At 42.1% G+C, this 17,352-nt stretch overlaps 1 protein-coding gene across 9 annotated transcripts; it reads left to right on the top strand.

Annotated features, from left to right (window-relative positions):
- The first annotated feature begins 7,710 nt into the window (after positions 1-7,710).
- Positions 7,711-15,116, top strand: LOC131689063 (uncharacterized). Of its 9 annotated transcripts, XM_058973844.1 has the most exons (4): positions 7,711-7,905; positions 7,986-8,050; positions 8,112-8,171; positions 8,225-15,116. In XM_058973844.1, the coding sequence occupies exon 4, from the start codon at positions 8,357-8,359 to the stop codon at positions 14,600-14,602; it is 6,246 nt and encodes a 2,081-aa protein (XP_058829827.1). In that variant the 5' UTR covers positions 7,711-7,905; positions 7,986-8,050; positions 8,112-8,171; positions 8,225-8,356; the 3' UTR covers positions 14,603-15,116. The 9 variants fall into 9 exon arrangements, 4 of the variants coding, with proteins under 4 accessions (XP_058829827.1, XP_058829825.1, XP_058829826.1 ...); XR_009305344.1 differs by having other exon boundaries at positions 7,711-14,736; positions 14,817-14,881; positions 14,943-15,116; XR_009305343.1 differs by having other exon boundaries at positions 7,711-14,881; positions 14,943-15,002; positions 15,056-15,090.
- Positions 15,117-17,352: the final 2,236 nt, after the last annotated feature.

Raw genomic sequence — 17,352 nt, 5'->3', positions numbered from 1 at the left:
CAGCGTGGACTACAGTGTAGATCAGGTTTAAACAGTTTTTCCCAAGAAAGTCCTTCACAAATGCCAAGAAAACGAATAAACTACCAAATGTGATGACCCCGCTCAACACCTGAAAAAACGACATACGTGATTAAATTTTAATATATTATACATGGGCTGTTTACCTATAGCATCAAGTTGTATTGGCCTAGATTTTTCTCGTCTGGTTGTCGTAGAATGGAGTACAACGATAGTAGGATGGCACGTGGAATATCCAGTCCAAATTTAGTAAGCCAAGTCGGTCAGGAGAGTAATGTCGATTTCCGCATTGCTTTTTGTTATTCGGGTCCTGCGTGGTCGTGACAAGTCGGCTCCAGCTCATGTTCAACATATGCTGAAACGCATCTCGGAAACGCCATCATGGTATCGAAAGGTTCGGTGTTTTGAAATCTAGCGGATTTATGTAGAACATGATAAGCAGCTTCGTAATGCTGAGCGTTTGGATGATTTTCCTTAGAAACGTAGCATGGCGGAGATATCCATCAATCCGTCAGCCAATCGATGTGTTATGTTTAGGTCCAATATTATCACCGGTTCGTAGAAGAGGTACCTGGCAAATAGTATTTTATTTTATTTATGCATTCACCAGGAACAGTTTGGTGTGATCGTTTATTTTTGGTATATGCATGAGCATTGGTTTGCTTCTCGATATAATACTGTCAACTTACAATAAACTTCAGCGGCGATGAGGTATGTTTGCGTCTTTGACTGTCTGCAGGCAGAGCAAGCTTTGAGCTTCTTCTTTGTAAAAAATGTCTGAGTTTTTCAGTTGCTGCGGTTGATACTTTCCAAATATCCAAATATGGAAAATTTTTCATGAAAAGTAATCAATATAGCATAGTAATCAATGTAGGTATTTGGGGGCATTGGTAGTATTGCTGATTGATTTTCGTGAAGATTTTTCCAATGTACAGTGGTCCAAATCCAGAATTTAGGATGAGAAAAACATTTGTGACTAAACTACTGGTTCTAGAAATTTCATGTCTTCGCAACAAATAATCTGTGTCAATTCAGGCATCTTTTGAGATGGGTGACATTAGGGTGGTCCAGAAATTATTTTCGAAACAAGAAGAGATAAAACAATCAAGTGTTCCGCAAAATTGTAGTACAACTTTGTTCAAGCAACTTTGCGGAGGACGTCATATTTCTAACATTAATGGTTTTAATTTTACAGCCATTATAATGTGTGATAGGGTAACCCTAAAACATTGTTTTTTTTTCATTATAACTTTATAAAAAAAATTTCCTGCAATAGCGTCTTCACAAAACTTTTAGAGCTTACAGAGACGAATATTGTTTATATAGACAGATTTGAGATAGCTCATTTAGTTCAAAAGTTAAGAGAATTTTTAGCAAAAAAATACGCGTGAATAAATTCGCTTTTGTAACTCTGTGACCATTCACATATTTGCGTGTGCTTTTGGATGGCCACGCGGACCATCATTCTGATATTTAGTTTTCGGTGTAGGGATCACATTCTGACAGGGAGTAAGTTACTCCATATCACTATTGTTCCTGGTCATGTCGACATGAAACGTGTTGACCAGTGGATATGAGAGCTTTCTGTTTAGTTGGTTCAATTGAAGGGATGGACCTAGACTTCTGGAATCGAGGATAGAGACTTCCTGACGTGACCGATACATGATCGCGCGAGTGCGGGGGACTGTAGGTTCACGCTTGAGATCGCGTTTGAATGTTTATAAGTGCTGAGACGTTCATATTATCACGGGGATGTTATCATGTCTGCGAGAGCGCGGGTGTAGGTTGCGTGGATGATCACGAAGGGCTCAAGCATTTATATGTTTGTTTGTCGCGTGTATGTGACTTCGTGAGTTATGTCACCATGGAACGTGTAGTTTGGTAGATATGAGCATCAACTTTTTGATTGGTCTACCTGAAGGCATTGGACTTATGCTACTAGGACCAAGAATTGTAACATCGCGTGGACACATTATCTTTATAAACGTGTGGCCATTCGCATGTTCGCGTGTTCTTCAATGATCGCGCGTGCACGTCTTGGTCCAACTGAAAGCATGAGTTTGGGCTGCTAGGATCAATGGTAGAGACTTTTGGACGTTACCGATTCATGATTGCGCGAGCGGTGGGTTGATGCTTGAGACTGCGTTAGTAAATTTTTAGGTGCAAACGTTTACGTACCAGGATGTTTGAATTTTGGTGACATCGCGGGCGTTTGCGTTTGTGATCAGGTTTGTGTTATCGCGAAGGCCACGTTTGTACTTTTGGAATGAGATTGTGAGTGTATATGAGAGAATAAGCAATTTGTGTTAGTGAGTGTTAGCATGCATCTAATTTAAAATATAGCAATAAAAGAAGAGTGCCTCCTGAGAGAATTGGGCCCTAAACCCACATTGTATATTATTTGACCATGGCAGTGGATGATAAAGGTCGCCATGCTAAGTACTAAAATTTATCACAATGTAGCTTAACTAAAAAGAAAATAATCGTATCCCAAGTTTCTGTGATATCATCACTGAAATACTGCTTTAGTGGAAATGCCCCCGGACCACATCAAGGTACAGTATCATGAGGGATGTTGTTTATCTATCTGATCTCGTCGCTTTTGTGCTATCTTATGACAAGCGCCATTCTGAACATTTCGAGAAAAACGATTTTCAAAGTTTGAGATTGAATATCTTGAAACTTATAAATGGTATAAACAATTCAAAGAAGACAATTGATGCTTCTATCTATTCTGTATTAATCTTATATACAGTAATGTTTCGATTATATCACTATGCGTAGTATGATATAAATCAATACTCGTTTATATCACCCTCGATTATATCACGGTTTTGTCTCGATTATATCACGCTTTTTAAAAACGGACTAGACACACTACGTTTTGATCCAATTAAGCCACATGTTGCCCGGTCAGCGTGGCAAGCAGAAAGTTAGCTAAAGTTGAGCAAAGCGAAAATGATGCTGGCAGTTTCTGCGAGCATTTTGCGCGATTTGTGCGAGAATTCTGACAACGAATTCGCTCAAATGCAACAACCGTTTCTGACAGAAGCGGTTAAACCAACCGGTGCTGCTCACTTTTATCCACAATCGAGCCAGGAATGTACGGCCAAGATCTCGGCACGCTTCTTGCCACATCTTTGTCAGATGTTTTTCTCGATTCGTGCTAAATTCTACCAGGTAGGAATTGCCAGGATCTTTGCACAGTTTATATCAGAGTTATACCAGGGTTTAGCTCGGTCCCTATCAAAATTTGTCAGGAAATGCCAGCGAAACCGAGTTAGCCCTAGCTCAACTAACCCGACAGGATACGCGCAGAAATCTGACAATTCTAAAATTCCAAAATTCTAAAATTCTAAAATTCTAGAATTCTAAAATTCTAAAATTCTAAAATTCTAAAATTCTAAAATTCTAAAATTCTAAAATTCTAAAATTCTAAAATTCTAAAATTCTAAAATTCTAAAATCCTAAAATTCTAAAATTCTAAAATTCTAAAATTCTAAAATTCTAAAATTCTAAAATTCTAAAATTCTAAAATTCTAAAATTCTAAAATTCTAAAATTCTAAAATTCTAAAATTCTAAAATTCTAAAATTCTAAAATTCTAAAATTCTAAAATTCTAAAATTCTAAAATTCTAAAATTCTAAAATTCTAAAATTCTAAAATTCTAAAATTCTAAAATTCTAAAATTCTAAAATTCTAAAATTCTAAAATTCTAAAATTCTAAAATTCTAAAATTCTAAAATTCTAAAATTCTAAAATTCTAAAATTCTAAAATTCTAAAATTCTAAAATTCCAAAAACCTGAAAAATATATAATATATAATATAATATATTATAGAAATCGAAAATTCCAAAATTCTGAAATCCTAATGTCCTAAAATTTTAAAATTCCAATATTCTAATGCTCTGAAATTCTAAAATTCTGATGATCTAAAATTGTAAAACTCTAAAATCCTAATATTCTAAAATTTTAAAATTCCAATATTCAACAATTCTAAAATTTTAAGATTGTATAATAGTAAAATTCTAAAATTCTAGCATTCTAAAATTATAAAATTATGCAGCTATTAAATTCTAAAATAAAAAATTCTGAGATTCTAAATATCTAAAATCCTTGAATTCTAAAATTCTAGCCTTCTAGAATTTTAAAATTTTACTATTCTAAAATACAAAATTTCCAAATTACTAAAGTTATAAAATTCTAAAATTGTAATATTCCAAAATTCTAAAGCTCTAAAATTCTAGAATTCGAAAATCTTCAAATTCTAAGATTCCAAAATTCTGAAATTCCAAGATTCTAAAGTTCTGAGATTCTAAAATAGTAAAATTTTAAAATTCTATTATTCTAAAATTATTAAATTCTAATATTCTATAATTCTAATATTCTAAAAATTTTAAAATTCTAAATTCTAAAAATTCTAACATTTCAAAATTGTGAAATTGTGACACTAAAATTCTGAAAACCTAACATTCTAAAATTATGCAGCTCCAAAACTCTAGAATTCAAAAATTCTAAAATTCTGACATTCTAAGATTCTTAATTTCTAAAATTCTAATATTCTAAAATTTTGATAGTTTAAAATTCTAAATTTTCTAAACAATCTAAAATTCTGAAATTCCAATATTCTAAAATTCTTAAGTTCATTCTAACATTCCAAAATCACGAAATTCTAAAATTCTAATATCTTAAAATTCTAAAGTCCTAACATTCTAAAATTGTGCAGCTCTAAAATTTTAAAATTGTGGAATTCAAAAATTCTAAAATTCTGACATTCTAAGATTTTTAATTTCAAAAATTCTAAAATCCTGATATTTTAAAATTCTAAAACTAAAACATTCTAAACTTCTAAAATTCTGAAATTCCAAATTCTGAAATTCTAAAATTTTAACATATAAAGATTCTAAAATTTTACAATTTTAAAATCATAAAATTATGAAACTCTGAAAATTCTAAGATCCTGATATTTTAAAATTCTAATATTCTTAAACTATGAAATTCTAATATTCTACAAATCTGAAATTCTGAGATACTAAAATTCTAGAATTCTAAAATTGATGATTCTGAAAATCTAGAATCCTGATATTCTAAAGTACTAAAATTCTTAAATTATAAAATTCTAATATTCTACAAATCCAAAGATTCTAAAATTCTAAAATTTTGGATGTTGAAAATTGTGAAATTCGACGACTCATAAATTCTGAAATTCCAGTATTTTAAAATTCTTATATTCTGAAATCCTAGAATTCAAAAATTAAAAGATTTAGAGATTCCTAATTTCGTCGTAACGCAATTTAATAGCATTTTTGTTTTTACTTTGTGCTACACCGATGTGCAAAAAAGAGATAGACTGATTACACTTAAGCTTGAACTACCAACTACACCGGTGTAGTGCACTGTCAAAAAAGAAAATGTTATACCTTACCACTATCCTCTGAGAGTAAATCAGTAAATTCCAGCTGCAGAATGTGTCTGTTATTCTCCACCGGCTTACACTGCTACAATTTTTAACTATAGCCAACAACCAAATGGCGCAGGTGTTTTAAATAAGCATGCGACTCGTTCACCTTCCGTACTAACTCAATCAGGAACCAATTGAGCATTTCATTGTTAATATTTCATATCGAATCCTGGTCCCCTTGTTCCCCACTTGAAAATCCTCGAATAGTTCAAAACAATGCTTATTCACTGGCGATATGCAGTACCGGATTCTTGGTCAACTTCAGCAGTCTCAGAAAAGCCTTAAGTAGTCGTTTGGTAAAAAAAATTCTTATCACTGACAGCCAGATAGTCCAAACAGTGGGCGATATCCTCTTGGATTTTAGCTTTGTTGTAACTACACTGCAGAAGTGCCATGAAGGTTTTCATCAAAGTTGCTCCCATGCTTACAACGCTTTGATTAGTTTCCATTACCTCGGTGCCTTTAGGAGACGGTTCCGAGCTGAGCGGTAGTTTAGAGGTAGAACATATTACACAGACTTTTAATAGAGGCCGTTTGAAGCATTTAGGAAGCATGAGACATCTTTAAAACCTAGCCAGTTTTGCTGTTCGGGTCAGGCCAAAATCAGCTTACGATAGATGCATTGGTAGCCGCTAGAGTGGCCATGCCGCTTTTCCAGATTTGTTGGTCAGAGCCAGCAGTTCCTTGATTTGCACCTCCAGCTTCCGCTCGTCACTGTTGTGGGGCAAAAGCACACCGTACACTTTCGCAATCAGTGCTCTGGTCGGTTCAAAGATTTCCTTCTTTGTTTTCTGTAGCCAACACTTCCGGAATATTGTTGACCAAAGCGAACAAACCGGTTAGCAGCCAATGTTACCAAGGTGTCTCTAATCGAAGTATGCAATTCAACCGGTCTCTGTGCCAATGCATTGTATGCCGCGTAGTGTGCCTCATTGTTTTCCTCGGAACCTGTTCCGATCAGTTTTGAAATGCCAGTCAGCAGTACTTTGGATAGTTTATTAATAAAATCCGGTGGCCACTGAAAAAAGCACTGCTTTAAATCAATAAATAAAAGTGAAAGCGGAACTCACTTTAACACTTCTGATTAATATTCTCTCCAAACTTCGAAAATGGCCTGGATGCCTTTGGCAGCAGCGATCCAATTGCCGACATTTTAGTAGATGTTGAAAAAGTTTTCGTCGCGCACGGTGCTAACGGGACTCATTTTATTATCAGGAACTTCGGAACCGTCGCCAGAAAACAATGTGTAGATTGGTGCTGAAAAAACAATATAGGTTATGTTTCTTCAGTTTGCATAACCACTCACTACTTACGAGAAAATTTTGTTGTTCCACAACGGCCGGCGTTGCCACCAAGATCCGGGTGTCCGCCGAGCCACGAATCAAAGTGTTAAAGTTTCGGACTTAAAGAAAATGCCACCGATACCACCATACAACAAACGAACAAAGCCTTTTTCAGCTGCTGCAGTTTCTCTGTCTTTAGGTGTTTACTGATTACTCGCTCATCCCGGGTGGAACTTCGCTGTCTTGTCCCATAGGTAAGAAGCAGGACATCCATGAGGATCGAAAGAAACTCTATGCGGCTTCCCGGATAATCCCAGCAACTCTTAACGATTCTCCTAGTTTTTGGGGATTTTTATTTTCTGCGGTAGCGAGACAACCGACAACCAGTTTGCATTGAAAAAAACTGACAATGAAAAAAGGAAAAAACGCGTTGGTATTGAACCGAAAAATTGAAAGAGCGAGAGGGTGAATAATCCGAATAGCAGAAAATCAACCTCTCTTTCGCTCTAATGGCTTGGAACGGTAACGTCAAATGCAATCCGCCATATTGGAGCACGATGCGCACGATTTTTGAGGCACTGGGGGGAAGAGGCGATGACATTCTCGAAAATTTGTTTTTAATGTTATTCTGCACGCAGAAAAAAATTTAGTAAAAATAAACAAATTTTGGTTTTTAATAACAATTTTCCCGTTTGATATAGTGACAAACAAGATTTAGGTTTGATTCAATCAATACTGTTGGTTGAAATTACCAACTAATTCATTTGTTGGCTTTTCAGTAGTTTCAACAAATATTTCGTTTGAAACAACAAAATCATGTTAAGTTTAACCGAACAAACAAGTTTGAAGGAACAAAAACAAATCTTTTGTATCAACCAAAGGAGAGAACAACTCAAATTTAGTTGAAATTAAACAAAGATTCTGTTGGTTTTTAACAAAGGGATCTGTTACCGCCAGCACTGCTTCGCAGTGTGGACACGGCCTTACTATGCGAACGCAACCACTGTGAACGCGGCCTAATGCAAGCGGCGCGTCAACCGGTATGAACTGTCAATTGACGCGGGAAGATGACATGGCTTGCCATCAGCAGTTATTTCCGTTTGCACAATCTTTTTTTCTTTGCAACATCGAACGCGATCAGACGTAAGTTAGGAGGCAGGAGTTCATTTTGCTTTAATCTAAAGCTTGTAAAATTTAATAGTAAAGTTGTTTGCTCTTTTCAGTGTTAAATTGACTTAAACTAACTTACAGCTAGGACTTAAAACTAAAATCACAGATCATTATCACAGTGAGTAGAACTAAAGCTGTACGCATTGGAGCTCATGCTTAACCTAGAATTTTGATCACAGATAGTTTAAAGTGGAGGAATAGTCTTCCCCGGATTAAAATTGATTCGCACACCGAAATTTGTGAGTTACTTATATTGTTTACATGCGTTATCTAACTCTGAATAAAATTACAGCTTTAAGCTGTTTCCGCATCAATTTGCGACAGCTAACAAGATTTCGGATTTCACCTTTTGTTCTCTGAACAAAATCTTAAAGAAATTTCGTGGCCGGGAAAGGTATCGAATTGTGCCCAGCTGAATTTCACCATGCCAAATACGGATCCCAACCTCAAAACGCCCGAGCAGGGAAAATCATCGGATTGTGTTTGCTGCGCCCATCCGGAATCGGCCGATGATTGCGTTCAATGCGACCGATGCGATGGTTGGTGGCACATGTCATGTGCTCAAGTCACATCGTCTGTTGCAGACCGGCCGTGGACATGTAGGCATTGTTTGCCGGTGAGTGTGTGCACTCCCACTTCCAGCGCAAAGGCGGCACGGATGAAGATGCAGCGACTGAAAGAGCAGCAGGAATTAGAGCAACGTCATCTAGCAGAGAAACACCAGCTGGAGGAGGAGTTGGAAGAAACGGCTAGTAATAGGAGCCGGATCAGTCACAGGACGAGCCAGGATAGAGTAAAGCAGTGGCAACAGCAGTGCATGGAACAGGGTGCAAGCGCGCATGGTCAGCAGATGGATCAACCGACAGGCGGGGCAGCAGCTTCCCCGGCCATGCAATTATGCGATCGAGAACCAACGTTGGGACAGGTGGTTAACCCATCGGAACCAGGTCTGGTTACTCGAGATCAGCAGCAGTATACCGGCGCGATGCCGAAAACACCTAAGAACCCACAATTGGAATTCTCCGTGCTCCCCGCAGTCCAGCCCCCAGTTCCCCCCGCAGCACCAACGTGTGGAAATTCGTTCGACCCTCACCAATCGGGTCTCATCGTTCGGGATCAGCAGCAGTATACCGGCGCGATCCCAAAGGCACATCGGAGTCAACGGGGTGAATTTCCCGTGCCCCCCGTAGTATCAACACTGGGCAATTTGTTCGACCCTCAACAACCGGGTCTCACCGTTTGTGATCAGCAGCAGTATACCGGCGCGATCACTCAGAGACAGCAGGTAGCAGGTTCGAGAGGTAAAGTCCAGCCCCCCGTTCCCCCCGTAGCACATCAAGGTAAGCCACTGAATTATCCACCTACTAGTGTACCATTACCATCCAACTATGGATGCTCCCTCCAACACATAATGAAACAGTTCGGAACGTTGGCAGCCTCGGCCACGGTTCCATCGAACAACATGAATACAGTTTTTCCCTCGACGGGATCGAATGTTGGCCTTGCGCCACAGGCAAATCCAAGTATACATTCCGGATTAGTATCCGCAACTGCGGGACCGCCAATCGTAGGCCATACGCCACTGGCAAATGGGACAGTTTTTCCCAATATGGAACTGTCAAATGTTGGCCCTATGCCACACGTAAATCCGTCACTATCTACAGGCATAGTTCCCCCTCCGCCGGGACTGCCTGTCGTTGAACAATACACCCCCTCCCCCTCGCAGCTAGCCGCGCGTCAAGTGATGTCCCGCGATCTACCTTCGTTCTCTGGCAATCCTGTTGATTGGCCAATCTTCATCAGTAGCTTTATGAATAGTTCGCTGGCGTGCGGTTACAATAGTGCCGAGAATCTTTCGCGTCTTCAACGTTGCCTGAAAGGGCACGCGTACGAATCTGTCAAAAGCAGGTTGCTGCTTCCGGAATCAGTGCCTCAAGTGATCGATACTCTTCGGTTGTTATACGGGCGACCCGGGTTATTAATCGGTGCATTGTTACAAAAAGTGCGCAGTGTCCAGGCACCGAAGGCGGAGAAATTGGAAACTATAATCGACTTCGGCATGGCTGTGCGCAGCCTCTGCGACCACCTGGAAGCAGCGGGACAGCAGGAACATCTCTCGAATCCTACGTTGCTGATGGAGCTGGTGGAGAAGCTACCTGTACACACCAAGATGCAGTGGGCGGACTACATACAACAGCACCCGGTAGTAAACCTCAAGGCGTTTGGAGATTTTATGCTCAAAGTCGTCACAGCCGTTTGCAGTGTGTCAAACTACACCGGCGAAAGTAACAGTAGTCAGCAGAAGCCGAGACACAAAGGAGCGGTGAACACGCATAGCAACGAAGCAGAATCCGTTCGTGAGGTAGTGAGCGAAAAGGATCGAGCGTGTATATGCTGCAAGAAATCAGGTCACCGTCTAGCAGAATGCACCGCATTTAAGGCGTATACTGTGGACAGCCGATGGAACTTCGTACGAGATAAAGGTCTTTGCCGGAGTTGTCTCAACGCACATGGGAAGAGAAGCTGCAGAAACGCGACGCTGTGCGTGATCGATGGATGTACCTACCGTCATCATGCACTGCTACATTCAAATCGATCCAATGCAAACCAGCGACCAACCCAAGAATTGTCGATTGTTCAGAACCATACACATCGGCAAGGCAAGCAGACTTTTCTTTTCCGCATAATTCCTGTCGTTCTCCGTGGGCCACGAGCGACCATTGAAACTTTCGCATTTCTGGATGATGGTTCGGACTTGTGGCTCATCGAGAACAGCCTGGTGGAGCAATTGGGTATCGACGGTCGGAAGACACCGTTGTGTATGAAGTGGACCGGAAACGTCACCAGAGTTGAATCGGAATCGAAGCAAGTGAGAGTTTTCATCAGGGGAGCCAATAGCAACAAGCAGTTCACGATCAACGACGTTCGTACTGTAAATGAGCTTACTTTACCGGAACAGAATCTAGATTACGACAAGCTGGCGCGACACTACCGCCATCTGCAAGGTCTGCCGATCGCTAGCTACACGAAAGCGATTCCCCGTCTGCTGATCGGCGTTAACAATGCGAACCTCACGGTACCGCTGCAGGCAAGAGAAGGAAAGAGAACCGAGCCTATTGCCGTGAAAACACGGTTAGGATGGTGCATATTCGGCGGTGGTGAAAGTAGGGATACGCATTCGTTGAATTATCACGCTTGTGAATGTGCCGGTACCGGCGACCAGGAGCTGCACAATGCAGTGAAAGACTATTTTTCTATGGAGGATGCCGGAGTTCAACCGCCAGTCGTGCTGGAATCTGTAGAAGACACGCGAGCTAGGGAGATTATGGAGCGGACGACTATCCGAGTAGGAGAACAATTCCAAACTGGCCTACTGTGGAGGTACGACGAAATAGAATTCCCGGACAGCTACAACATGGCGGTGAAGCGTTTCGAATGTCTGGAGCGTAGGATGCTGCGAGATCCCGAGCTGGCAGCCAATCTGAAGAAGCAAATAGCGGAGTATCAGCTGAAAGGCTATGCGCACCGTGCAACTCAGAAGGAGCTCGCACTAGCCGATCCTAAACGAGTGTGGTATTTGCCGTTAGGAGTAGTTACGAACCCCCGGAAACCGGGCAAAGTCCGCCTTATATGGGACGCGGCAGCGAAAGTAGATGGAATATCCCTAAACTCCATGCTACTAAAAGGCCCGGATCAGTTATCTTCGCTTCCCGGAGTTCTGCTGCGTTTTCGTCAGTACAAGGTGGGAGTTTCGGCAGACATCCGTGAAATGTTCCACCAGTTGTTAATCTGTGAACCGGATCGTCATTCTCAGCGCTTCTTGTTCCGGAGCGATCCATCAAGGCCTGTCGAAACGTACATTATGGACGTGGCGACCTTTGGATCCACGTGTTCGCCAGCATCAGCCCAGCATGCGAAGAACAAAAACGCCGAAGAATTCGTCGCTCGCTATCCCCGAGCTGTCGAGGGAATCCAGAGAAACCACTACGTGGACGACTATCTGGATAGCTTCGAGAGTGTGGATGAGGCCGAAAGAGTTTCCCGCGCAGTCGGAGCAATCCATCAGAAAGGAGGATTCCACCTTAGAAATTGGTTGTCGAACAGTGCCGAAGTTCTACGCGGACTGAACGAGGAAGCTACCAACGCCAGCAAGAATCTCTGCTTGAGTACAACGGACGGCGATCGAGTGCTCGGCATGCTGTGGCAGACGACCGACGATGAGCTGCGGTTCTCGATGAATTTGAAGGAGGAAATTCAACGTGTATTAAATGAAGACGAGCGGCCAACTAAACGACAGATATTGAAGTGCTTGATGGGAATATTTGATCCACTGGGGCTTCTTAGTGTGTACCTCGTGCACGGCAAGATCCTACTTCAGGACGTGTGGCGAGCCGGACTGCAGTGGGACGAAAGGGTGCCGGAAGAAATATTCGAACGTTGGGCTAGGTGGACCGCTCTGTTCCCGAAGATAAGAGATCTGCGTATTCCGCGGTGCTACTTCGAGGAAGCGACCGAACAGACGTACAAACGATTGCAACTGCACGTATTCGTCGATGCGAGCGAAGTTGCCTTTTCTGCTGTAGCATACTTCAGAGTGATTGACATAGAAGGCAAAGCCGAATGCTCGTTAGTTGCGGCAAGAACAAAGGTCGCTCCACTGAAACCCCTCTCGATTCCCCGTTTGGAGCTTCAAGCAGCGGTATTGGGCAGCCGCTTGATGTCGTTCGTGCAGGAGAACCACAGTGTTAAAGTCAAACAGCGGTTTCTGTGGAGTGATTCCGCAACAGTGCTGGCCTGGTTACGAGCCGATCATCGTCGGTACAAGCAGTACGTTGCCTGCCGAGTAGGAGAGCTTCTTTCTACAACGGATGTAGCTGAATGGCGGTGGGTTCCCAGCAAATCGAATCCAGCGGACGCTGCCACGAAGTGGGGAAAGAACTCATGCCCGAAAGAATGCGACGAATGGTTTAAGGGACCTAAGTTTTTGCGGCTGTCCGAAGACAATTGGCCGGAGCAAGTGAAAACATCAACGGCTCCTGAAGAAGAACTACGGCCCTGCTTGGTGATCCAAGGAGCGACTATTCCGGAGTGTGTGGTGGATTTCGCCCGGTTCTCAAGGTGGAGACGACTTCTTGGAGCAGTAGCATATGTACACCGTTTCATAGACAACTGTCAGCGGAGGCGAAGAAATGAGAAGCCGGAACTACTGCATCTGAGTCAGGACGAGCTGAGAAAAGCGAAGAGCACGATAATACGGATGGTACAGTGGCAGGAGTTTCCCGCAGAAATGGCCTCGCTTACGAGAGGACAAACGGAGTTGCCTAAGACAAGCCGTTTGTATCAAACAACGCCGACAATGGATGAACACGGAGTGCTGCGCGTTGATGGACGAATTGGAGCCGCACCACATGCCGCATTCGATGCCAGGTTCCCGGCGATTCTCCCAAGAAAACACCATGTAACGAAGCTTGTGGTCCACGACTTTCATCGAGCCTGCCGGCATGGGAACTCGGAGACGGTAGTGAATGAAGTTCGGCAGTACTACAACATTTCACGGTTAAGGACGGTGGTGAAGCAAGTTGCGGCTGCATGCCAGTGGTGTAAAGTCGCGAAAGCGAACCCGAAGGTTCCTCGAATGGCACCGCTGCCTGTGGCTCGATTGTCATCGTTCTGTCGGCCGTTTACCTACACCGGCATAGACTTCTTTGGGCCGTTCTTGGTGAAAGTGGGAAGGAGCGCTGCCAAACGTTGGATCTGCCTATCCACGTGTCTCACCACACGTGCCGTCCATGTTGAGGTTGCCCATAGCCTGTCTACACCGTCGTGCGTCAAGTGTATTCGCCGTTTCGTTTGTCGGCGAGGAGCGCCAGCGGAAATCTATACCGACAATGGTACCAACTTCCAAGGTGCCAAACGTTTGCTGCAGGAAGAAATCGAAAACGAATTGGCAGCGACGTTCACAAATGAAGATACAAAGTGGAATTTCATCCCGCCAGGAGCACCTCACATGGGTGGCGCGTGGGAAAGGATGGTGCGGTCAGTTAAGTCGGCAATGGAAGCTGCTTACAAGAACGATCGAAAGCTGGACGATGAAGGACTGGAAACGTTAGTCGTCGAAGCCGAGGGTATCGTCAACAGTCGACCACTTACCTACTTACCTTTAGACGCTGCCGAAGGTGAGGCTCTAACACCAAACCACTTCCTATTAGGAAGCTCTAAGGGAGTGCGTCAGCCGGCTGTTAACATTAGTGACCCTGCCTATGCGGTGAAGAGTTCCTGGAACCTTATACAGCATCAACTGGACATATTTTGGAAGCGTTGGGTTCAGGAATACCTCCCGATGCTCACTAAGCGGATGAAGTGGTTCGGAGAAGTGACTCCCGTAGCTGTTGGAGATCTGGTCCTCGTAGTTGATGACACTCGCCGAAATGGCTGGCTACGTGGAAGAGTGAAGGAAGTTGCGACTGCCGAAGACGGACGCGTTCGGCAAGCTGTGGTTCAGACTGCGAGGGGGTTACTGCGTAGACCGGTGTCAAAATTGGCCGTGTTGGAGGTTGAGCCAGATGGTAAAACTGGGACCGGTGACCAGTGTTACGGGGGAGAGGATGTTACCGCCAGCACTGCTTCGCAGTGTGGACACGGCCTTACTATGCGAACGCAACCACTGTGAACGCGGCCTAATGCAAGCGGCGCGTCAACCGGTATGAACTGTCAATTGACGCGGGAAGATGACATGGCTTGCCATCAGCAGTTATTTCCGTTTGCACAATCTTTTTTTCTTTGCAACATCGAACGCGATCAGACGTAAGTTAGGAGGCAGGAGTTCATTTTGCTTTAATCTAAAGCTTGTAAAATTTAATAGTAAAGTTGTTTGCTCTTTTCAGTGTTAAATTGACTTAAACTAACTTACAGCTAGGACTTAAAACTAAAATCACAGATCATTATCACAGTGAGTAGAACTAAAGCTGTACGCATTGGAGCTCATGCTTAACCTAGAATTTTGATCACAGATAGTTTAAAGTGGAGGAATAGTCTTCCCCGGATTAAAATTGATTCGCACACCGAAATTTGTGAGTTACTTATATTGTTTACATGCGTTATCTAACTCTGAATAAAATTACAGCTTTAAGCTGTTTCCGCATCAATTTGCGACAGCTAACAAGATTTCGGATTTCACCTTTTGTTCTCTGAACAGGATCAGTTAGATCTAACAAATTTTATTTTGATTCAACAATGTTTCTATTTAAAATGTAAACAGAAGTATTTGTTGAACTAAACCAAATACATGCTTTTGAAAAACGCCCATTTCAGTTTGAAACAGACATTCGCCACGTTTTAGATTCAACAAAACGTTTTGTTGATTCAAAAAGGCCTGATTCTTCTGCGTGTGGTTGCAGTTGAAAATCGAAATACTGAACTAGCGCCTTTCGCTTTTTCCCCTATCTTGTGTACATGTTAGGCTGTTCGCAACGCTCTGATGTAAATTTGTTTCAAAATGATAAGCCGTCGGATAATTGGGTCATTAAGCATATATAGTTTTCCGTTCCATTCCTAGGGACAGATCACTTGTGATGCATTTTTAAAAATCAGCTAAATTAAATGCATTTCTTTCCATCAAAATATAAATTCGGAATGTATTTTGCGTTGCGTGCAATGTATTTTGCGTTGCGTGTAAGACGTCCAAACCCTACAAAAAATTAGCCCTACATTCAACAAAACGTCGAACAAAGTGAATCAGCGTAGGACGTTTGTTAAACAAACTTTTCTGCGAGGGAGTGCAAAGTTGATGAAAAAATGGAAATTAAATGCATTTTTTTCTAATTTGATACATATTTGTTATACATTTCTAGAGTGATCTGCCCCTAGGGAGCACCCACCCTAGGTGCGTTTTAATTCAAATACCAAATGCTGCCAATTCATCAATCTACCAGTGGTTCTTTGTGCCATATACCACTTGAGCGCTGAACCAACAAACAAATGCCACAGCCGACTCGAAAAGCTCGACCACCGACACATGCTCAGCTTGGGATAAAGCCTGTACAATTTCCAAAAACTCATTTAGCTTCAGCCCTTGATCGTCACCACTGTATTTAGTGATGTTCCATTTGGACACAGGAAGAGTGTGACGGTTGTGGTACGGTGCGGGGTACGGATTGTGTAGAACACCACTATACATGGGAGGTGAATTTCGTTTAGGGAAAGATGGGATAGCCGAAGCATGGTTGTACATCTCGGGATTTGCTCCAGTAGGATTAGAAATTCTCGTCGGATGATAGGGAATATTGTATGTATTGTTGGGAATTGGTATATTGTTAGAATGTAATGTACGATCTGGGATATTTTGAAAATTATGGTAACTAGATGAAGTATCGAATGAATTGGAAGGCTTTGTTGGCGGAAAATTATAGTTTTGAAATGTTCTGAAATTTGTATCGGGGTGTTGTGAATATGAAGTAAATTGAGCATGATCAGGAAGAGTTTGAGTTACAGCATCTTTTACTTCTCTTCGTCGAGCTAAATCGGCTTCTAGATCCGTAATTCTCGCTTGCAACGAATGGATCCAATCAAGGTCATCCTGACTAAGAACGGAAACTCTCGGTCTAGGATTTTCATCTGCTTTGTCTGCATCCAACAGAGCTAAAATATCATTTCCCTCTTGCTGATCACTCTGCAAAGACGAAGCAGAACCCCGAAAGAAATGTTCAAGAACCTCCGCTAATTCAACACCGTATTTTGCAATTGACTGTGCAAGTTGGGCGACCCCCGCGAGTCCCTCAACACAGTCACTAAACGCATACCGACGTGTACCATTCTAGTAGAACAAACCTTCTTTTCCTCATCATCCTCCTGTTCCAAACACGATTTCAACTCGGTAAACTTATGCGTACAAACCTTGACTTCCACAGTAGGATCACCCACTACTCTACGTGGGCATTTTCCCGACGGATCATCCCTTTCCACCTTCAACTGATCTCGCAGCCACTTGCGTTTTCGTGAGCGATCGAGACCGATAGACAAACTGACAGAACGGGCAGTCAGTTCATAATTCAGTTCATCGTCGGCTAAAAACTCCACACTCATATCAAATTACCAACCTTGGATCAGCTCACTAGCTTGATCGAATGTGAGCTGTGCCATTGCCATTGTATAAAAAGGCAAAAAATAACAAATTTATCACAAACCACAAATAGTTTTAAAACCCGCTAGAAAAGTAAACAAAAACCCGACAAGAAACAAATGTAATGGTATTAGTAAATGTCAAATTCAATCCGATCAATGCTACCTGTGTATGATATATGTTCAAAACAAACGATCAATTTTTCTACTCAAGCACTAGCAAACGACGGCGTGCCAGATATGCAATTTTTCATCACTCGCAACAACTCGCAATTCCACTAATCATAATTAAGTCACAGACTA

This window comes from Topomyia yanbarensis, chromosome 3, assembly GCF_030247195.1.
Source record: "Topomyia yanbarensis strain Yona2022 chromosome 3, ASM3024719v1, whole genome shotgun sequence".
NCBI lineage: Eukaryota > Metazoa > Arthropoda > Insecta > Diptera > Culicidae > Topomyia > Topomyia yanbarensis.
This window is presented reverse-complemented; position numbering and strand designations above follow the sequence as displayed.